Consider the following 20,736-nt stretch of genomic DNA (forward strand, 5'->3'; position numbering starts at 1 on the left):
ATTTGCAAAGGGAATACTTCTGTGCGTGCACTGAACAGCTGTGTCCCCTAGCAGGATGCCTGATTGATTGACAAGTTAATTTCATCTTTAGGACCAATGCTTGTTGCGGACAGGGGGTTAGGCCTCTGAGCAGCCATTTTCTTCAGAACCCAGGGAAAAACAGCCCAGCTTGTCAGCTCTACTTCTGGGCCTCTTCGTGCTGCTCGGATCCTCCTCCAGTAGCAAGAGCTGGCTAATTTTGGATAATCTGTGCCATTACACCAAAATATCCAATCCTGGGGGCTGTAGAAACACAGCTAAGTTAACAAAGCCATCCAGCATCACACCCAGAACGGCAGTTTCTGAGCAGATGGCCTCACCATTCCTGTTTACCAACATGCAAGGCTCTGAGAAAAGAGAATCTAATTTACTGGAAACACCACACTTCAGGAGACGGGAAAGAACAGGTGGTGTGTTCAACTTGTTCAGACGAAAAGTGAGACTGCAGAAGTAGAGCTTCTCATTGGTTCACCAATGGAATTCTATCATGAAATGACCATCATATATTGAGTTTATTTGTGCTCTAAAATATTTAAATATCAACATGCACTTTTCCATTGAGTGATTTCACGGGTCGTGCCCAACATAGAACTTGGACAGGAAATCCTTTGGCCTTGGTGCTTCTGTTTCATGGAAAAACCGCATAACGTGTGTCCGCTGCTTCCACACTTTAATTGTTTCTTCCAGTTCCATCTTTCCCTGCACAAGTGAGGGGAGAGGTCTTCAGTCAGAGTGGTTGAGTGGAAGGAATACAACACTGAAGGCCAGGACTCGATTCTCTGCTCTGGCACTGACTTGCTGAGCGACCTTGGGCAAGTAACATACTGCATCTAGACCATACTTTCTGCATCTGGAAAATGAGGTGGTTGGACTAAGTAATTCTGAGACCTTTCAAATACTCCTTAACTCTCTGGCTGACTGGTTCCAAGAGGAGACTTTAGGTCACCAGGCCTCTGCCCCGACTGCCTAACCTGACTGGCTTAATTTACATTCCTGCTTAACATTCTTTCCGTGTTATTTACTGGCCCATATGCTGAAGTTGCCACTGATGCCAATGAGACGGACCAGAGAGACAGAATCAGGCCCAGGATCTGACTCCATGGCCTGCTCTTCCAGCTGAAAACTGGCAACCAGGTGAAGCAGTAACTTCCAGGGATGAGGTTCAAGAAGAGTTCAAACTTTCCTCTGTCTGTTTTTAGTTTTAAAATGTAAGCCCCAGTGGATTTTCTCTTGAATAATCTTATAATCTATTTAACCAGGTGAGAACCTCCAAGTTGAACTATTCCTTTGAAACACTATGTAACAGTTGCTGACCTAGTAGTTGCTTTTAAACTTGGAGATAAAATGTTCATCTGAGAAGACTGAGAAGCTCTGGACAAATTGGCTGCTCTTTAAAATCAGTCAGGGAGAGTTAGTTACCTTAATGACCAGAAGATCAACCGCCCTGGGGTCTGTGACGTGGGCATTCTTCATAAACATTTCTCGGACTTTATCCCGTCCCTGTTTCACAGAGATGTCTAGCTTGAATAAATGCACTAAAGAAAAAACATGATTCAGAGTAGAGATGGTTAAAACATGTTTTTAAAAAAACTGAGTCAACGGCTAGTCATTGAACACATAGGTTGCCCATTCATTCCATTCACCAAATACTAGCCTGACCTTAAGCTAGGTGCTTGAGGATGTGAAGAAGCGTGAGATATGGCACTTGCTCTCAAAGAGCGTATTTGTTTGGGGAGACAAGCCCACTGCATTTGAAGAGGCAGTATAGCACAGTTCAAGAGTATGAACAACCTGGGTTCAAATCCCAGCTCTGTCACTTATCAGCTATATGATTCTGTGTATGTTCACTTCTCTATGCCTGAGTGTATTTATTTGTGAGTGAAATAAGGACGACAACAGCACATACAACTACAGAGCTGTTGTGAGGATTCTATGAGAGAACGGTGCCTGGCATGGAATAAGCTCTCAATAAATGTTAGCATTATTATTACATGGAGCAACTGACAGAAGATGACATGGCTGAAATTAATGTACAGTGATATGGTGCAGATTTGTGCACCATGCAAACTTAAGAGTTGAGGGAGACTGCTGAGTGTGCAGGTAGGGAAAGGCATCAATCCAGCAAACGATTACTACCATATTAGGTTACCTGGAAGAAAGAGAGGAGTTTAAGATGTAGCTCCTGATCTCTAGGCCTTAAATCCATGAGTGCAAATATTAAAATCACAATATTCAGCGATCCCTGATTAAGTGCTAAAATAGTGGCACAGACTCAGTGACCTGGGAGTTTGACAAGGCATATAGATGTCCTTTGAAAATTAGGTGTTTTTATTCTCATCCTCTGGCAGTTGGACTTCAGTGGATTTGCTGATGGCAAGGACATGAACAGGGCCTTGTGTGGTAGGTGGAATAAGGACAGAAGAGGGGCACACGAGGCTCAGGGGACAGCATAACCAAGGCTCACAGGCTAGAATGAGCACTGTGGTTGAGCAGAGCAGTGGGCTCATTTGGTGAGGATACCCTGTGGTGTGGCCATTCCTGTGACATGTCCACTCTCATCTATGGAACTATCACAACCAGCTCTGAAAACCATGAGGGCTATCTAGTGACTGAATTAATCAACAACAAAGTTTGAATCTTTAATTATACTCATAACTTAGTGATGGCAATAGAAAAATAAAGCTTCTGCTGAGGAAGAGATCATGCCAGGCTGATTCAACCAAAGAATAAGCAATAGCAGAAATCTAGTAGGAGAAACTGCATCCCAGCTTTGCAGGTAAGTGTTAACAGAGAAGACAGAGGATCACATGAGAAAGAACTCAGTATCCAGTGGTGTGCTGGAGCAGGCTGCCATGGTGAGCCAATTATACACATCTCTTCCCAAGTCGGCCGTCACTGACTTCACTTTGATAGCTTAAAATCAACCGTGGTGGGAGTATTTACATCACTGAAAATGGTAAACACTATAAATCTAGATTTCCTGACGGAGAGTTAGCTGTTAAACACCACAGTATCACATGTGGAATTTTAGAAAAGAGCAAACAAAGGGACCATAAGAAGACAGAGACACAAATTAATGCAAACTAATATGGATGCTGGAATTTAGAATCTTACCACTAGAGGACTGTGGGGACTTGCCTTAAGTCAGACTACTGGTCCCTGGCAAACATGGGCCTAGAATCCAGGTTGCTTATTGGTTTTTAATTTACAATTTTGTGCTCTTTTAAGGAAAGGAGTATGAGGAATCTTCCCCTGCTATCAGTGCTTACCTTTCCTGCGTTTTCATATTAGAATCCTGCCCAACCTTGGGAGAGAAAAGCGAGGTGCCTCTGTGCACACTGGGGGAGCTGGTGTCCACCTACTCCCATTCCACAAGATCTCCTGAACCACACACCAGCGCACTGAGTGTATGAATCTTCTCCTCAGGAAAACATTCACAGGCACAAATGCAAAGTTTTGCCTACAGTGTCAGTTCACGGATCCCTGAATGCCCATCTTCCCAGGTTAAGAATCCTTGTCTCTAAAGAGGCAAATTCATAGCTTTGTCCTAGTCATCCTTCTCCCACCTCAACCCCCTGAACACACCCCCTCCACCAGTGAGAAAGGCTGCAGGAAGGCAAACAGGAACAGCCTAAGCTATAGCCCACTCAACTGTTCTTTGGTCTAAATCAGTGGTTGTCAAACCAGTAACGATTTTTGCCCACCAGGACATCTGGCAACATCTGGAGGCGTTTTTGATTATCACAACTAGGGGGGAGAATGCTAATGGCATCACTGGGTGGAGGCCAGGGATGTTGCTAAACATCCCACAATGCACAGGACAGTCTCCACAACCAAGAATTATCCAGCACAAATGTCACTGCTGAGAAGCCCTGGAGTAAATCATTTCCAACTGTTCTTTCTCAACTCACAGACTGCTGGCTTAATCTTCGAATCCTGCATATTTTAATTTCGATTTGAAAAAATTTGAGAGGCACAAAAAGAAGATATGGAAGTGCCCCTTTTGGATGAAGGTGACTTCCATAGTCTGTGTGTTTTCCTCAAGTTATTGTTAAGGCTTTTCTGAGTCAGGGAGGCTCTGACAGGTTAGGAAGGATGACACTGATGGTTCTCAGCCGTCTGCTCCAATTCATTTTGGTAGCATTCATACCAAGTGCCGGGAGATCCTTAGATGGGAAGGCAGCATGGTGTGATGAAAAAAGAACATGGGATCTGGGGTCAAACAAGCTGGGTAAGGTCTCCACACCATCATGAACTAGGACCTTGCCTGGGGTCCAGCCTCCTCAGTCTATTTCTTCATCTACAACGTAGGGAAGACAATAACCTCTTACCTAACTCCTTTACGGGAATGTGGTGAAAATCAAGTGACATCTTATAAACAGTAAAGCATCGATACTGATGTTAACTATTAAAAATTTCAGCACTTACTTCCCATACCTCTGTTACATTTTGGGTTTTAATGATCTGGTTATATATGCCTATCTTCCTGACTAGACCATAAGACCCTGGAAGGCAGGGTTGTGTTTTAGTCACTTTCATATCTCTCTAGGCACCCAGTACTGACCCTGTAGTACAAGAGGTACCCAATGAAATGGAAATTAAACAAATGAATAGTTTCTATAGAAGGTCTCCTGTTGTGCTGTAACCAGCAAGCAGCATGTAGTATTTCTTCAAAGGAGGGAATCCAAGGCAGTTTCGTTCTGTGCTCCCATGTGGAGGCAACCACCCAGGCAAATGGCACTCTGTTCCACAAGCGCAGCATAACTGGGTCCCGTGAGATGCAGGGAAAACTACAGCAGAAGCTGAGCCAAGTGTAACAGCTGGACAATCAGGGTCTGAAGTCTGGCTCTTCCACTTACTAATGGTGTGAGTGAGACAAGTTTATGTGCCTCAGTTTTCTCATCTGCAAGACAGGGAAATGATTAGAACCCACCCTAAAATGAGGCAATGTAAAGCATTTAGCATAGTGCTGGGCCATATGTATGCATTTCAATGAATGTTAGTTATTATCAATACTTTTACTTATTCCCAGTCCTTAGTTTGGATCCTCAGCTGGAATCCCCAGTGATGGATGTCATGACACCAGTGTACACACAGGCCTGAGAAAACGACAAGCTACAGATCACTGATCCTCCCCACTGACCCCCCGCCAACCTCCCCCTGCTCTACAGGCTCCTATAACCCCCTGCCTTCTCCTCTTCTCAGGACCCTTCTGACTGTGGGCTTATCTTCTCAAACAGTATTTGAGGGAAAGTCTTGGAGGGTGTTGATTTTGAACAAGCTAGATACCTGGGTTCTATCCTCAACTCAGTCACTGATTTTTACCGTTTGCCAACTATTCTTTCTGCCATCTGGGTCTTGTTCCCCATCTGTCCCCTGAAGGCATGTAAATTTGTAGTCCCTGAACCGCCCGGATCACTCCGGTTTCTCCCTCCCTTGTATCCTGTGGGTCTAAGTTATGGTCATGGGCAACCTCTCAAAAAGTCAGCTTGAGGACAAGTGACACTGGAGCAGACACAGCTCCCGTACATTAAAGAGCTGGGTTCTGCACGGAGTGTAAGCCCTACACATAACAGTAACAATAATAACAAGACAGCAGTAGCAACCAGCACTTAATGAGTGTCTAAGTGTCAGACACTATCCTATTCAACAGAGCAACTCTCTGAAGAAGGTACTATATATTATCATTTTACAGATGAGGAAACTGAGGCATAGCGAGATGAAACAACTTGCTCAGGGTCACACAGCTTCTAAGGGGAAAGTGGAGGCAAGTCCATGTAACCACCACATTCTACACACAGGCAAGGAAGTGGCACCCTAAGGGGTGCTATGGCGCTCCAGCTCACTTAAAAACACGATAAAACACACTAAATCAAATCAACAAAATTACCAAATATCGACAGTCCCTGACATCTGTACTGCCCTTGACAGTTCAGATGGGATTTTCCCCAAGTTTTCTTTCATCGGGTACACGGGGCAGCGCTGAGGGGGATGCCAAGATGAAAAAAAGTCTCTGAACGTGGGGAGCTTATATTTTAATCCTTCGGGTGAACACATTGGTTCTCTGACATCCAAGCGAAGACAGGGGTTCTGGGGGGGCAGGGGAAGGAGTTCCTAAGGAATACTAGGGGCCTGTGGCACTAGGTAAAAAGACTTTGGAGACTGGGGAGGGAGGCACCTCACCCGGAGGGGCTGGAAAAGACACCACTGTCTGATTGGATGACCTTGGAAAAGTCACTTCCCTGCTCCGGTTCTGCTTCTTTCTCTGTGGGGGATGTGGGAACCAGATGATCGCTCAAATCCCACCGCCCCTTTGTTTATATAACCTAATGGATGTCTGTAAACACATTCACGAACTCTAGTTGACTCTGGGTTCCAGATCCACCAGGGGCTGGCTCTGGGCCTTGCGCGGATCACTTCGTCTCTAGGTGCTTCCGCTGCCTCATCTATAAAGTGAGTGTGTCACTGACAGTCCTTGCTCTCCCTCCCAGGGGTTCGGGAAGAATTACGGGGGACAAAAGGGCAAGGGCGCCCTAGCAGCGCGGTTCCGACGCAGAGCACGACTGGTCTGACCCTGGCGCCGCCGCCGCCAGGTCAGGTCCACCAAGGCTCGTGTGGCCCTCCTCCCCTGAAGCGCTCGGGATCACCTCTGCCCAAGCGGGTGACCTCGGCTCGGCCCGGCAGAAATGGGAGGCCGGGACGACGGCGACCTTGGGCGGCTGCCTCCGGGGCCCCGCGTGCGCCGCTGCCTCTCACCAGTGTTCGGCACCTCCCGATACCAGGCGCGGTAGAGCTCGCGCACCCTCCGCTTGGCCTCGTTCATGTCCCGACTGAAAATGGGCTTCACCAAGGTGTTGGCCGCAGCAGCGCGGCGGAGGCCGCTTGCCGCCATCTTGAGAAAGAAACCACCTCCCAACTTCACCCCGTTTCAACCCGTAAGTCTGGCCGAGGGACAAATCTTTTTTCTCATTGGCTAAAACTTAAAGTCCCGCCCCTAAACTACTGGTGGGCGGGAGAACGGCTATGGGGCTCTCTGATTGGCTGAGAAGCCTCTCTCTCTCTCTCTCTCTGTCTCTCTCTCTCCCTCTCCCTCTCCCCCTCCCCCTCCCCCTCCCCTCCCCTCCCCCTCCCCCTCCCCCTCTCCCCCTCTCCCCCTCTCCCCCTCTCCCCCTCTCTCCCTCTCTGTGTGAGAGAGGCAGGTGGAGGCTGCGCAGGCTCACCTGCGGAATCTTACGCTCGGCCGTTGAACGTCCTAACGGTCGCCCGACCGCGCCGCCAGGGGCCGCTCGGGCCCAGGCCAGCCGTTGTGCCGCGAGTTGGCGCGTGCCTGCTGTCTGGCGTCCACTGCGTCACGCCCGCGAACTGCCCCGGGCGCTACTGTGGTAGCGCCCATCCACACGCACGTCGTGGATCTTCCGCGCTTGGGCCGTGGGCCCTGCTGAGGCAAGTAATGGCGCCTGGGCTGCTGTGGCGTTGGCCTGGCACCTCTGCGGCTTTTCCGCAATAACTTTTTTCCCACCTATAAACCAGCTCTTTTGAAGCGAGGTAGAGACGTGAAAGTGCTCTCCTGGCCTTGAGCTTCTGAGCTTCTCGGCCCTTCTCCACAGCCCAGGGAGGTGGGTTATATCATCAGCCCCATTTTAGACGGGGACGTTTTCATCCCAAACTCTGGATCTCTATGAAAAACAGCCCAGAGTTTTGGAGCTGGAAGGAACCTTAGGTCGTCCATTCTGGGTACCTCTCTCTTTCCTGGCATTTTTCTTTTTCTTTTCTTTTTTTTGGCCTTGCTGCAGGGCATGAGAGATCTTAGTTCCCCCACCAGGGATTGAACCCGCGCCCCTTGCAGTGGAAGCACAGAGTCTTAAGCACTGGACCAGCAGGGAAGTCCCTTTCCTAGCATTTTTCTACTGAGGATATCTCTGAACATCAAGGGGAGCCTGGAAGGGTAAAGGGAAAAATAACAGGTAACAACATGTCAGGCCGTGCGTAGATTTTCTACTTAGTCTTAGTTAATCTCATAGATCAGGTGGGTACTGTTAGCATCCCCATTTTACAGGTGAAGAAAGTGAGGTGGTGCAGCCTAGGTCACTTGCCATTTTAGGTTCTGCCCCAGACAGACTCCTGCCTGGAGTCCACTGGTCATTTCTGAAAATGCAGTTGATAGATACTTTGTGAGTTTTGGGGAAGCAGCAGGGGTCAGGGCTGAGCTTAGCTCTGGAACCCCAGCCAGCATGGGGGATGGCCCTGCATCTAGCCCAGTCTTACCCATTTTAAAGGGTAAAAAAATGGATTTTTTCCCTGTATTATTTTTTAAAATGTATTTGTACATTTAAATGAATTATGCATGAAAAGAAAGCTTGTAACATTGTGACTACCTAGAGGGGTGGGATAGGGAGGGTGGGAGGGAGATGCAAGAGGGAGGAGATACGGAGATACGTATATGTATAGCTGATTTACTTTGTTATAAAGCAGAAACTAACACACCATTGTAAAGCAATTATACTCCAATAAGCATGTTTAAAAAAAAAAGAGCTGAGGTGATAAAACAAAATGAGACAGTGTATCTATAGCCTGCTGTTAAAGGCATCTACTAGATATTAGTTAAGAAAGAACTTTTGAAATATAAAAATGTGGTAACTGTGAGATGGGGTAGTGGAAAGAAATAGGAACCAAGAATAAAAGCCTTCCCCAAAAGTTAAAAAAGCATGTAACATATGTAAGTGATAAAGCATGGTAGAATGGGAACTTTTGAACTTCAGTACCCACCTCAAGAAGTTGTAGTACAGTTAACATTTATGTATTGTGTACCATGCTCCTGGTAACCACTGTTTTACATTCTTCAGGCACATTAACTTGTTTAAGCCTTGAAACACACCTGTGAGATAGGTGCTGTTATACCCATTCTACAGATGAGGAAACTGAAACACAGAGGCTAAGTTACTTGACAGTACTGGGTTGAGACCCAGGTAGCTGACTCCAGAGTCTGCGCTCTACCTCTGATACCCACCTGTGTAATTCTGACCTGGTTCATGCTCCTGCCTCCTCTAGGAGTAACCACTGTCATGAGTTTAGTGTTTAATATTCTTATTCATTGAAAAAAAAAAGTCTCTAAAACAACTCACAACTGGGGGAAAATATTTGCAAATGGTATATTCCATAAAGGACTTGTATCTGGAATATATAAAAGACACAACTCAAAAAAAAATAGCCCAATTTAAAAATAAGCAAAGCTGACAACACCAAATGCTAATGAGGATGTAGAGCAGCAGGAACTCTCATTGCTGGTGCGAATACAGCTAGTTTGGAAGACAGTTCGGAAGACAGTTTGGCAGTTTCTTGCAAAACTAGCATACTCTGTACTTCCCTGGCAGTCCAGTGGTTAAAACTCTGTGCTTTCACCACAGGGGGCTTGGGTTCGATCCCTGGTCCAGGAGCTAAGATCCCACATGCTGTGAGGGGCAGCCAAAAAAAACCCAAAACGAACAAACAAAAAAACTAGCATACTCTTACCATATAATCCAGTAATCACACACCTTGGTATTTACCCAGATGAGTTGAAAACTTATGTCCACACAAAAACCTGCACATGGATGTTTATAACAGTTTTATTCATGATTGTCAAAAGTTGGAAGCCACAAAGGCGGCCTTCAGGAGGTGAACAAATAAACTGTGGTACATGCAGACAGTGGAATATTCTGGAGCATTAGAAAGAAATGAGTCATGAAAAGACATGGAGGAAACTTTAATGGATATTACTAAGTAAAAGAAGCCAATCTGAAAAGGCTACATACTGTATGATTCTAGCTATATGACATACTAGAAAAAGGCAAAACTATGGAGCCAATAAAAAGATCATTGGTTGTCAGGGACTAGGGTAGAAAGAGGGATGAATAGGTACAACACAGAGGGTTTTTAGGTCAGAAACCATTCTGAATGATGCTATAATGGTGAATACATGTCATTATATACTTGTCCAAACCCACAGAGTGAACCCGAATGTAAACTGTGGACTTTGGATGGCAATGATGTGTCAATCTAGGTTCTTCCATTGCAACAAATATAGCACTCTGATGGGGCATGTTGGTAGTGGGGGAGGCTGGAGGGTGGGCAGGGCAAGGGGTATATGGAAACTCTGTACTTTGCACTTAGTTTTTCTGTGAACTTAAAACTGCTCTTAAAAAAATAGCCTTTTTTTTTTAAATGGGCAAAGGCTTTGAATAGCTGTTTTTCTCAAGAAGTGATACAAATGACCAATAATACATGAAAAGACACTCAGCGTTCATTAGGTAAATGCAAATCAAAACCGTAAGATACCATTTCTCACCCACTAGAATTCCTAAAATAGAAAACAGACAACAGTCAGTGTTGGTGGGGACATGGAGAAATTGGAACCCTCGTACGTTGCTGATGGGAATGTAAAATGGTACAGCTACTTTGGAAAACAGTCTGGCAGTTTCTTAAAAAGGTAAACATGGACTTACTATATGATCCAGCAATTCCAATCCTAGTATCTACCCAGGAGAAATGAAAAGATTTGTCCACACAAAGACTTGTATGTGAATTGTTATAGCAGCATTAGTCACAATAGCTAAAAAGTAGAAACAGCCCCAAAGTCTATCAACTGGATATACCAAAAAAAATTTTTTTAAGTGGATAAACAAAGTATGGTACATCCATACAATAGAAAACTCTTCAGCCAGGATGAACCTTGAAAACATTATGCTCAGAGAAAGAAGATAGACACACAACAATACAGTATGATAGCATTTGTATGAAGGGTTCAGGAAAGGCAAATCTATAGAGACAGAAAGTAGATTAGTGAGCTGAGTAGAAATGAGGAGCAGATGTGTAGCATGAGGTTTCTGTTCAGGCTGATGGAAATGCCCTAAAATTAGTTCATGGTGATCGTGTACAGCTTTGTAAATATACTAAAATTTATTGAATTGTACACTTAAAATGGGTGAAGAATGAATTTTATGGTATGAAAACTATATCTCAGTGAAGCTGTTGGAAAAAAATGGTCTCAGGACTTCCCTGGCGGTCCAGTGGTTAAGACTCCGCACTTCCAATGCAGGGGGCGCGGGTTCGATCCCTCGTCAGGGAACTAAGATCTCACATGCCACACAGCGCAGCCAAAAAAAAAAAAGGTCTGATGATTTTTCAAATGTGTAAAGTCCAGTGTGTCTTAATAATGCCTTCTTCCTTTCATCACCTTAAAAAAGGAAAAAACCCTATTTGTCCTTATTAAAAACAATTATTTTAGAAAATTGGACAGGATAGCACAGTACAGAAAATAAATATCCTCTGTAAAATTAGAGGCAATGTAGCATATAGTGAAAAAAATTTATTGTCAGTCCCTGATATCAGTTACAAGCTGCATGTTACCTTTCCTCCATGAACATTGGTTTCTGCATCTGTAAAACGGGCATAACAATGGCTACCACACAGGGTTGAGAGGATTAAATGAGATAATGTATATACTATGAAGTGCCTGGAAGAGTGTCTGCTTCACACAGATGTTTGATAAATGTCAGTTTTCTTTCCTTTGCCTACTAATCAGATTATGAGAATCCCGTTAACTTTCTTTAGCCTCAATCCCTACAACACATTTACAGAGTATATCCTAGTGACCAAGAACCAGTGGAGGGTGGTAGTCTTGTTGAGGTGGGAGGGTTGGAATGCACCCAGGGCATTGCCTAGATGCTGTGTTTGCATCTTAAGCCCCCATTTTTTACTTACATTATATGTTATGGATTAATACAAATAGAGATTTCTAAAGGTGATTTTATGAACATTTAACCCAAGATTTTCAATTTAACCCAAATTTTTCAATTTTCTGTAGAAAAGAATATTACTTTTTTTTGGTAGGGGACATTGATGTACATATAGGTTAAGAACTAACCACTATCCCTAGCCACCTCTCACCACTGTCGTTGGTGCCCAGTGAATGTTAAATTGGGTTGAATTGAAGACCTCAGCATTTAAGATACTTATGCTGTTGGTAGTGGAGTGAGAACTAGATCCCAGAATTGTTTTTTTAAGATTTTTTTGATGTGGACCATTTTAAAGTCTTTATTGAATTTGTTACAATATTGCTTCCGTTTTATGTTTTGGTTTTTTGGCCTCGAGCCATGTGGCATCTTAGCTCCCCGAATAGGGATCGAACCCACACCCCCTGCACTGGAAGGCAAAGTCTTAACCACTGGACTTCCAGGGAAGTCCCAGCTCCCAGAATTTTTTACGTGGGTTCGGTGTTGTTCTTCTACTCCATCCCTCCTCTCACCCCACTTTTGGCCTTGATTTAAAGCTTTTCTATCTAAAATGGTTGCATCCTTCTTCCTGAGACCACCACCTTAGAGTCAGAGATTTGAGCAGAGGGTGTTTTGGGTTCCAGTGGTATATGGGATCATGGGGTCCCAAGATGGAAGCAAAAGCAACGGGGAGGTATCAGGAATTGATCCATCAGGGCCAAGATATATAGCCACATGCCTTATACTCAGCCTTTTCTTTCTGGCCCCTGTAGGGAAGGGAAAGCAGCTTTTATAATTTTCCCTGTATTATGCTACACATTTTAAATTAAACTTTTAAGATAATTATAGATTCACATGTATAAGAAATAACACAGAAAAGTCAAATGTACCCTTTACCCAGTTTTTCCCAATGGTAACATATTGTAAAACAATAGTACTGTATCGCAACAAGGATACTGACATTGATATAATCAAGATACAGAACATTTCCATCACCACAAGGATCCCTCATGTCATCCTTTTCCTTCCTTAGTCCCTCCCTAATAAAGGGACTCCATTTTTATAATTTTGTTATTTGAAGAATGTTTTATAAATGGAATCATACAGTATGCAGCCTTTTGGATGGGCTTTTTTTTTTTTTCACTCAGCATAATTCTCTTGAGATTCATCCAGGTTGATATATGTATCAGTGGTTTATTCCTTCTTATTTCTGAGTAGTATTCCATGGTATGGATTTACCACAGTTTAACCATTCACCCCTTAAAGGACATCTGGGTTGTTTCCAGTTTTGGGCTATTATAAGTAAAACTGTACGTATTTGTGTACAGCTTTTGTGTTAACACAAGCCTTCATTTCTTTAGTATAAATGCCCAGTAGTGCAATTGCTGGGTTATGTGTTTGTTGCATATTTAATTGTGTAAGAAACTATTAAATTGTTTTCCAGAGCAGCTGTACCATTTTGCATTCTGATTAGCAATATATGAGTGACCCAGTTCCTGTTCTGCTTTTGGTGAAGCAACTTTTTAATTTTAGCCATTTGATAGATGTGTAGGAATAGCTCATTATTGTTTTAATTTGCATTTCACTTATGGCTAGTGATGTTGACATCCTTTCATGTGCTTATTTCCCATCTTATATTTTCTCTAGTGAAATGGCTTTTCATGTCTTTTGCCCATATTCTAATTAAATTGTTTACCTGTTGAGTTTTGAGAGTTCTTTATATGTTCTAGGTGCTAGTTCTTTGTCAGATACATGGTTTGCAAACATTTTCTACCACTCTGTAGCTTGATTTTTCATCTTTTCCGCACGGTCTTTCACAGAGCAGGAGTGTTTAATTTTGATGAAAGCCAATTTATAATTTTTTTTCCTTTTGTGGACTGTGCTTTTGGTGTCAAGTTTAAGAACCCTAGCCCTAGGTCCAGAAGATTTTCTATGATTGTTTTCCTAAGAGTTTTATGTTTTACATTTAAGTACATGGCCCATTTTGAGTTAATTTTCATATAAGCTGTTAGATTTAGATTGAGGGGTTTTGTTTTGTTTTGTTTTTGCCTATGGATGTCTGATTACTCCAGAACCATTTGTTGAAAAGCCAGCTTTCCTCCACTGAATTGCTTTTGCACCCTTATCAAAATTCAGTTAAAAGCTACAATAATCAAAACAGTATGGTATTGGCATAAAAAACGAACAGACAGATCAACAAAACAGGAAAAGAATGAAAAGGAAAAAAGAAGAAAATCTTGACATTTGTGACAACATGGATGGATCTCAAGAAAGACAAATACCATATGATTTCACTCATATGTAGAATCTAAAAAACAAAACAAAACAAAAAAAAGCAAGCAAAAAACAATGAGCAAATAAAACAAAAACAAACTCATAGATACAGAGAACAGATTGGTGATTATCAGAGCAGAAGGGAGCTGGAAGGTAGGCGAAATGGGTGAAGAGGGTCAATTGTATGGTGATGGATGGTAACTAGACTTTTGGTGGTGATCACTTTGTAGCGTATACAGATATCAGATTATAATGTTGTACAACTGAAACTCATAAAATGTAATATACCAATTTTACCTCCAAAAAAAAAGTCAGTTGAGCCTATCAGTTGGTGACAAATTCTCTTGGTTTTCCTTCATCTGAGAATTTCCTGATTTCCCTCAGCATTCCTGAAGGATATTTTCAATGGATATGGGATTCTGGATTGACATTTCAACACTTGAAAAGTATTGTGTCACTTCCTTCTGGCCTCTATGGCCTCTAATGAGAAATTAGCTGTCATTCAAATTGATTTTTCTCATATAGGTCCTAGATTTGTTTTTCTCTGGCTACTCTCAAGGTTTCTCCTTTATTTTAGTTATAATATCCAAAGTATGTAAAGAATCAGTAGCAAAACAAATGAACAGAGAAACCAAATAACCCAATTAAAAAATGGGTGAAGGACCTGAATAGACATTTCTCCAGAGAAGATATATGAAAGGCCAACAGGTACGTGAAAAGATGCTCAACATCACTAGTCATTGAGAAAATGCAAATTAAAACCACAATGAGATATCACCTCATGCCTGTTAGAATGGCCATCATCAAAAAAACAAGAGATAACAAATCATGGCACGGTTGTGAAAGGAAAAGGAAACCCTGTTGGTGGGATTGTAAATTGGCACAGCCACTATGAAACACACTATGGAGGATCCTTAAAAAATTAAGAATTAGAATTACCATATAATCCAGCTATTCCATTTCTGGGAATGTAGCCAAAGGAGATGAAAACACCAACTTGAAAAGATATCTGCATCCCCACGTTCATAGCAGCATTATTTATAATAGACAAGACATGGAAGCAACATAAGTGTCCACTGATGATGGATGAACGGATAAAGAAGTTGTGGTCTAAATATACAATGGAATATTATTCAGACATGAAAAAACAGGAAATCCTACCATTTGCAACAGCATGGATGGACCTTGAAGGCATTATGCTAAGTGAAATAAGTCATACAGAGAAAGAAAAATACTGTATGATCTCACTTACATGTGGAATCTAAAAACAAAAAAAAAAACCCCCCAAGTCACAGAGGCAGAGGGTAGAGAGAGGGGGAATTAGAGAAAGGAGGTCAAAAGGTACAAATTTCCAGTTTTAAGATAAATGAGTACTAGGAATGTAATACACAACATGACTATAGCTTACACTGCTCTATGATACATAGGAAAGTCCTTAAGAGTAAATCCTAAGAGTTCTCATCATAAGGAGAAATTTTTTTTTCTTTTTATTGTATCTATATGAGAAGATGGATGTTAGCTGAACCTACTGTGGTAATTATTTCACAATATATATAAATAAAACCATCATGCTGTATGTGTTAAAATTTTACAGTGATGTATGTCAATTTCTCAGTAAAACTGGAAACAAAAAACTAAACAAAAAAATAATATAATATCATCAGGATTTTGATTGAGATTGCATTGAATATGGATTATAATTGAATATAGAAATGACATCTTGGAAATTCCCTGGCTGTCCAGTGGTTAGGACTCTGTGCTTTCACTGCTGAGGGTGTGGGTTCAATCCCTGGTGGGGGAACTAAGATCCCACAAGCTGTGGGTGTGGCCCCCCCGAAAAAAAATGACATCTTTATACTGCTGAGTTTTCCTAACAGGGAACATAGAATGCTTTACACATAGTATGTGTATGTATATTCAGACCCTAAGAGAAACTCAAGACCTTTGGATGGGGATCAGAGAACAGAGCATTTGTTGCTCACAAAGCATCTTGTACCTGTTCCCCACACTAATTCTATTTTCTGCTGTGTCTGCTGTTAACCCATTTGGTCCAGTGAGTTCTTAATGTCAGATATTGTATTTTGTTCTAGAATGTCTGTGTTATCTATTGCTATGAACAAATTACCTCAAAACTTATCAGCTAAAACAACAAACATTTATTATCTCATGGTTTCCTAGGGACCAGGAATCCAGGTGAGGCTTAGCTGTGTGCCTCTGGCTCAAGGTCCCTCATGAGGTGGTCATCAGTCAGCTGGCACTGTGGTATCATTGAGGGCTCACCTGGGCTGGGGAAGAGAGTGTGAGGTGGCATCCACTTCGTGGTTGTTGGCAGGCCTTGGGCCCTCATCACTTGGGGCTCTCCACAGGGCTGCCTCATTATAAGGCAACTGTTTTCCCCCATAGCAAGTGTTCAGAGAGTGAGAGTGAGTACAGTGTTCAAGATGGAAGCCACAGTCTTTTTGTAAACTTATTTTGGAAGTGACATCTCACGTCTACCAAATTTATTCAATAAATCCAGACCACACCCAAATGAATACTAGGAAGTGGAGATTATTAGTGACTATCTTAGAGGCTGTCCTACCACAGTGTCTATTTGATTTTTTACTGATTTGAATTCTCTGTTGAATTACTCTAGCTCTTCATCTGTTTTGTCTATCTTTTTGTCTTATTTTCTTTAACATGCTAATCATAGCCATTTTTAAAAGTCCCTATCTGCTAACTCCAATATCTAGATTATCCCTGGGTCAACTTCTTTGACTGTTTATCTCTTAATTATCAGTTAATTTTTCCTCCTTCTTTATAAGTTTAGTAACTTTTAACAAAAATATTTATTTATTTGGTTGCACTGGGTCTTAGTTGCAGCTTGCTGGCTCCTTAATTGTGGCAGGCGGGCTCCTTAGTTGTGGCTCATCAGCTCCTTAGTTGCAGCACGTGGGCTCCTTAGTTGTGACATGCATGTGGGATCTAGTTCCCTGACTAGGGATTGAACCCAGGCCCTCTGCATTAGGAGCGCAGAGTCTTAACCACTGTGCCACTAGGGAAGTCCCAAAGTTTAGTAACTTTTATTGTTAGCTGGACATCATGGATATGTTGTAGATTATGTTAATTTTTCTCTAAAGGAATATCAAGAAAAATAATAGATACATGTATATGTATAACTGAATCACTTTGCTGTACACCTGAAACTAACACAACATTGTAAGTCAACTATACTCCAATATAAAATAAACGTTTTTTTAAAACCACAAAAAAATAAAAAAGGAACATCAAGTTTTGTTTTGGCAGGCTTTGAGGCTTGAATTTAGGTTTCAGTTGTTTGGAAGTATTTTAGTTTTGCCCATAGTTGTAGATGCAGTCCTTATTCCTAGGGGATGCTTTTCTGGAGTCTTAACTGAATGCCTGGAGTATGCACCAAAATCTCTTCACTTTGGCCAGGCCCAGTCTCCAATGTCATCCAGCACTATGTGACTCTGAATTTCCCCATGTGCTCTCAGCTCCCCGAAGTTGTATGCTACGCTGTCTTATCTGCTCAGCCCAGCAGGTGGCCAAGGACTCCAACATCTATACTCAGACCTTTCAGGCTCTTTGCCTATGGTTACCTCCACTTCACTTCCCTGACCCTCAAATTCTGTGACACTAGCAGCCCTAAACCCCAGGCTCTGCCTCTTATACCCAGTAAGAATTCTGCTCCCTGTCTTGGCTCGACCACTCCAGGTCACACTTAGGGAAGTACCCTCAGGAGAAAATCTGCATTGGTTGCTCTCCATGCCTAAAAGTAGTTGAATGTATTTTGTCCCCTTTTATGTTTTATGTTTGTTTATTGTGCAAAGGTAAATCCAATACCAGCTACTCCCTCACGGCTGAAACTTTTAAGTCTTTGAAAAGCCTTAGTGGGAAGCCGATATTTCACCAGCTCTATTTTTTTTTTTTTTTTTTTGGTACGCGGGCCTCTCACTGTTGTGGCCTCTCCCGCTGCGGAGCACAGGCTCCGGACACGCAGGCTCAGCGGCCATGGCTCACGGGCCCAGCCGCTCCGCGGCATGTGGGATCCTCCCAGACCGGGGCATGAACCTGTGTCCCCTGCATCAGCAGGCGGACCCCCAACCACCACGCCACCAGGGAAGCCCACACCAGCTCTATTTTTATTTCCACTGTGCTGTTTCTTTTCCCTAATAGACAATTCACTTTTATGGGTGCCATATCCTCTCTTATCTTTTTGAGGATTTTAATATTTACTTTAAAGTCTCTTTTGATTTTCTCTATTAACTCTTTTCCTTAGTCATTAGTTTTTTTTTGTTTGTATAGCATTGTGCCTCTCTTTTCTACTGTTGGTTTTCTTCAAATATTTGGCAAGTTCTGGCTAAGTGCTCAAGTCTGTCTTTGAGATTCTCTGATGGATTCTCTTTGAATGGTTTTATTTACTGTGAAGTGGCATTAGTCTCTGTGGAGTCAAGATAAGACATTGCTAGGCAGGGTACACTTGTGGTTAGACTTCGGGATAATGGGGGTCCCCAGACCTGCTGGGTGTTACCAGCCATCCAGCAAGGGGCCTCACAATCATTGCTCTCACCTGGTGGTTGATGCATCTGTTTTTGTCTGCTTGCCACAGGTGGGGAAAGAGAGGAAGTCAGTCATCTTTTTGCTTCACATGAATCCCCAAACCAATCATCCCAATAAGTTTCTCTCCTGCTCCCCAGATCTGTCACTCTGACGGACAGAGACTCCCAGGGACTCTCTGCCTCTCACAGTGATGTTCTCCTGCCTGTATTTTGTTCTTTGGTTTCCTCTGTCAACTGCATCCTGCCTGCCTTCCATTTCTGAGAGATTCCTTATGGCTTCTGGTTCAACAGGGTACCACATTTTGCTTTCCAGCGCTATTATGGATTTATTTAAAGATCTACTTTCTTTTACCTCTGTTGTTTGAGGTAGGAGAGAGAGGCACCGCACACAGATGGCAGTCTGATGTCTGGCCTTAGTGGCTCCTGAGAACCTTTCTGTTGTCTTGACACCGAAAGCTGACTTGGCTCAGCATAGAATTCTTGAGTCACAATCATTTTCCCTCAAAACTCTGTAGAACATGACTACACTGTCCTTTAACATTTCGTATTTCACGTGGTAATTCTTATGGCATTCTGATTTCTGATTCTTTTTTCTTTTTAGGTAACCTTTTTTTTTTTCCTGCCTTAATGTTTTCTTGTTCTTTACGTTCAAAAATCTTAACCAGGATATGTATACATATGGAAAGCTTGGTGTTACTTTTGCCTCATTAAGTCAATTTAAAATTATATGATTTAAGGGTCAAGGCTTCCTTCACTTCAAGGAATTACATTTGCACCTTTGTCTAAAATCAACTGACAATATATGGGTCTATATCTAGACTCTATTCTGTTCCATCTCTCTTGACATCAGCAATCTCATACTGTCTTGATTACTGTCCAACTTTACTTTTACAAAATTCTAGGTTGTTGGCACTTCCATATGGACTTTAGGAACAGCATATCAATTTCAACTACCAAAAAAGTTTGCTGAAAATTTTATTGAGATTACACTGAATCTATAGATCAATTTGAGTGTGGAATTCACATTTTAATAGTTTTGAATCTTCTGATTCACGACCTTGGTTTATCTCTTCATTTATTTAGGTCTTTAATTTCTTTCAATAATGTTTTGTAGTTTTTAGTGTACAGATCTTCCACATATTTTTTGTCAGAGTATTTCATATTTTTGATGCTATAATAAATGATATTTTTAAAATTTCAATTCCCAATTGTTCAGTGCTATAAACAACTGACTTTTAATACATTTGTTTAAGAGCACTTTTAGGTTCACAACAAATACAATTGGTTTTTACATATTGATCTTATATCCTTCACTTTGCTAAACTCTGGTAGCTTTTTGGATGATCCCACAGGATTTTATACACAATCATGTTGTCTGCAAAATAAAGGCAGTTTTATTTCTTCCTTTCCAATCTGATTACCTTTTACTTCTCTCTTTTATTTTTTAATTTTAATCTTTGTAGTTCATTGAAAGAGGTGATCATCATTTAATGGCTGATTGTATCAAATCTGAAAAACATTAGTATAATCAATGAGCAAAATTATGATATAGATGCAAGTGAGAGGTTTTTGTCTCATTTGCAATTTGCAGCATAAATTGATGAGGGAATGTTAACACAAGTAGTTTTGTAAGTTATACATGTAAAGGGCTGAATCATCGCAGTCATGAGGTTCTGACTCTAGAAATCTGTTACTAAAAGTATACAATTTGACTTCAGGAAAAAAATCAACAAGTGATAATAAATCAGATTTTAGGTTGGTTACTGGACTAGATTAAGCATGGTAAGGGAAGTCTGATATTATACTTCTTCTTTGACATCGTTGCCCCATTCAGGAGTGTGGTAGGTTTACCGATGGTGTAAGGGATAATTACTTCTATTTCTTAACTTAGTTCACTGTCTAAAACTTCCAGTACAATGTTGCATAGAAGCAATGAGGGCAAACATCCTTGCCTTATTCCTGAATTTAAGGGGAAAACCTTCAGTATTTTACCATCGGGTATATTGTTAGCTCTAAGTTTTTCATAGATGTCCTTCATCAGGTTGAGGATGTTCTAACTACTCCTAGTTTGCTGGGAGATTTTTTTCAGGAACAGATGTTGATTTTGTCAAATG

At 41.9% G+C, this 20,736-nt stretch overlaps 2 protein-coding genes across 3 annotated transcripts in view; one reads left to right on the forward strand and one right to left on the reverse strand.

Moving 5' to 3' along the window:
* Positions 1–532: 532 nt before the first annotated feature.
* Positions 533–6,961, reverse strand: NDUFA6 (NADH:ubiquinone oxidoreductase subunit A6). The gene is made up of 3 exons (XM_082665660.1): positions 6,796–6,961; positions 1,459–1,574; positions 533–738 (listed from the first exon to the last, which is right to left on the reverse strand). Exons 1-3 carry the CDS (start codon positions 6,929–6,931, stop codon positions 607–609), a joined length of 384 nt encoding a protein of 127 aa, XP_082521786.1. The 5' UTR covers positions 6,932–6,961; the 3' UTR covers positions 533–606.
* Positions 6,424–20,736, forward strand: part of LOC309829625 (uncharacterized protein) — a 33,029-nt gene continuing 18,716 nt past the window's right edge. The window contains exon 1 of one of the 2 annotated variants that reach the window (XM_082665658.1): positions 6,424–6,492. The gene's annotated coding sequence lies outside the window, so the exon portion shown is untranslated. Of the gene's footprint in view, positions 6,493–7,240; positions 7,483–20,736 lie in introns of those variants that run through there. The other variant, XM_082665659.1, reaches the window with a different exon arrangement.

This window comes from Grampus griseus (assembly GCF_964374135.1).
Source record: "Grampus griseus genome assembly, chromosome: 11".
NCBI lineage: Eukaryota > Metazoa > Chordata > Mammalia > Artiodactyla > Delphinidae > Grampus > Grampus griseus.

Coding starts and splice junctions, on each gene's coding strand:
- NDUFA6 (XM_082665660.1), bottom strand. CDS start 6,931: ATGGCGGCAAGCGGCCTCCGCCGCGCTGCTGCGGCCAACACCTTGGTG. Junction 1,575..6,795: donor TCGGGAGGTGCCGAACACTG/GTGAGAGGCAGC, acceptor TTTTTTCTTTAG/TGCATTTATTCAAGCTAGAC. Junction 739..1,458: donor TTGATCTTCTGGTCATTAAG/GTAACTAACTCT, acceptor TCACTTGTGCAG/GGAAAGATGGAACTGGAAGA.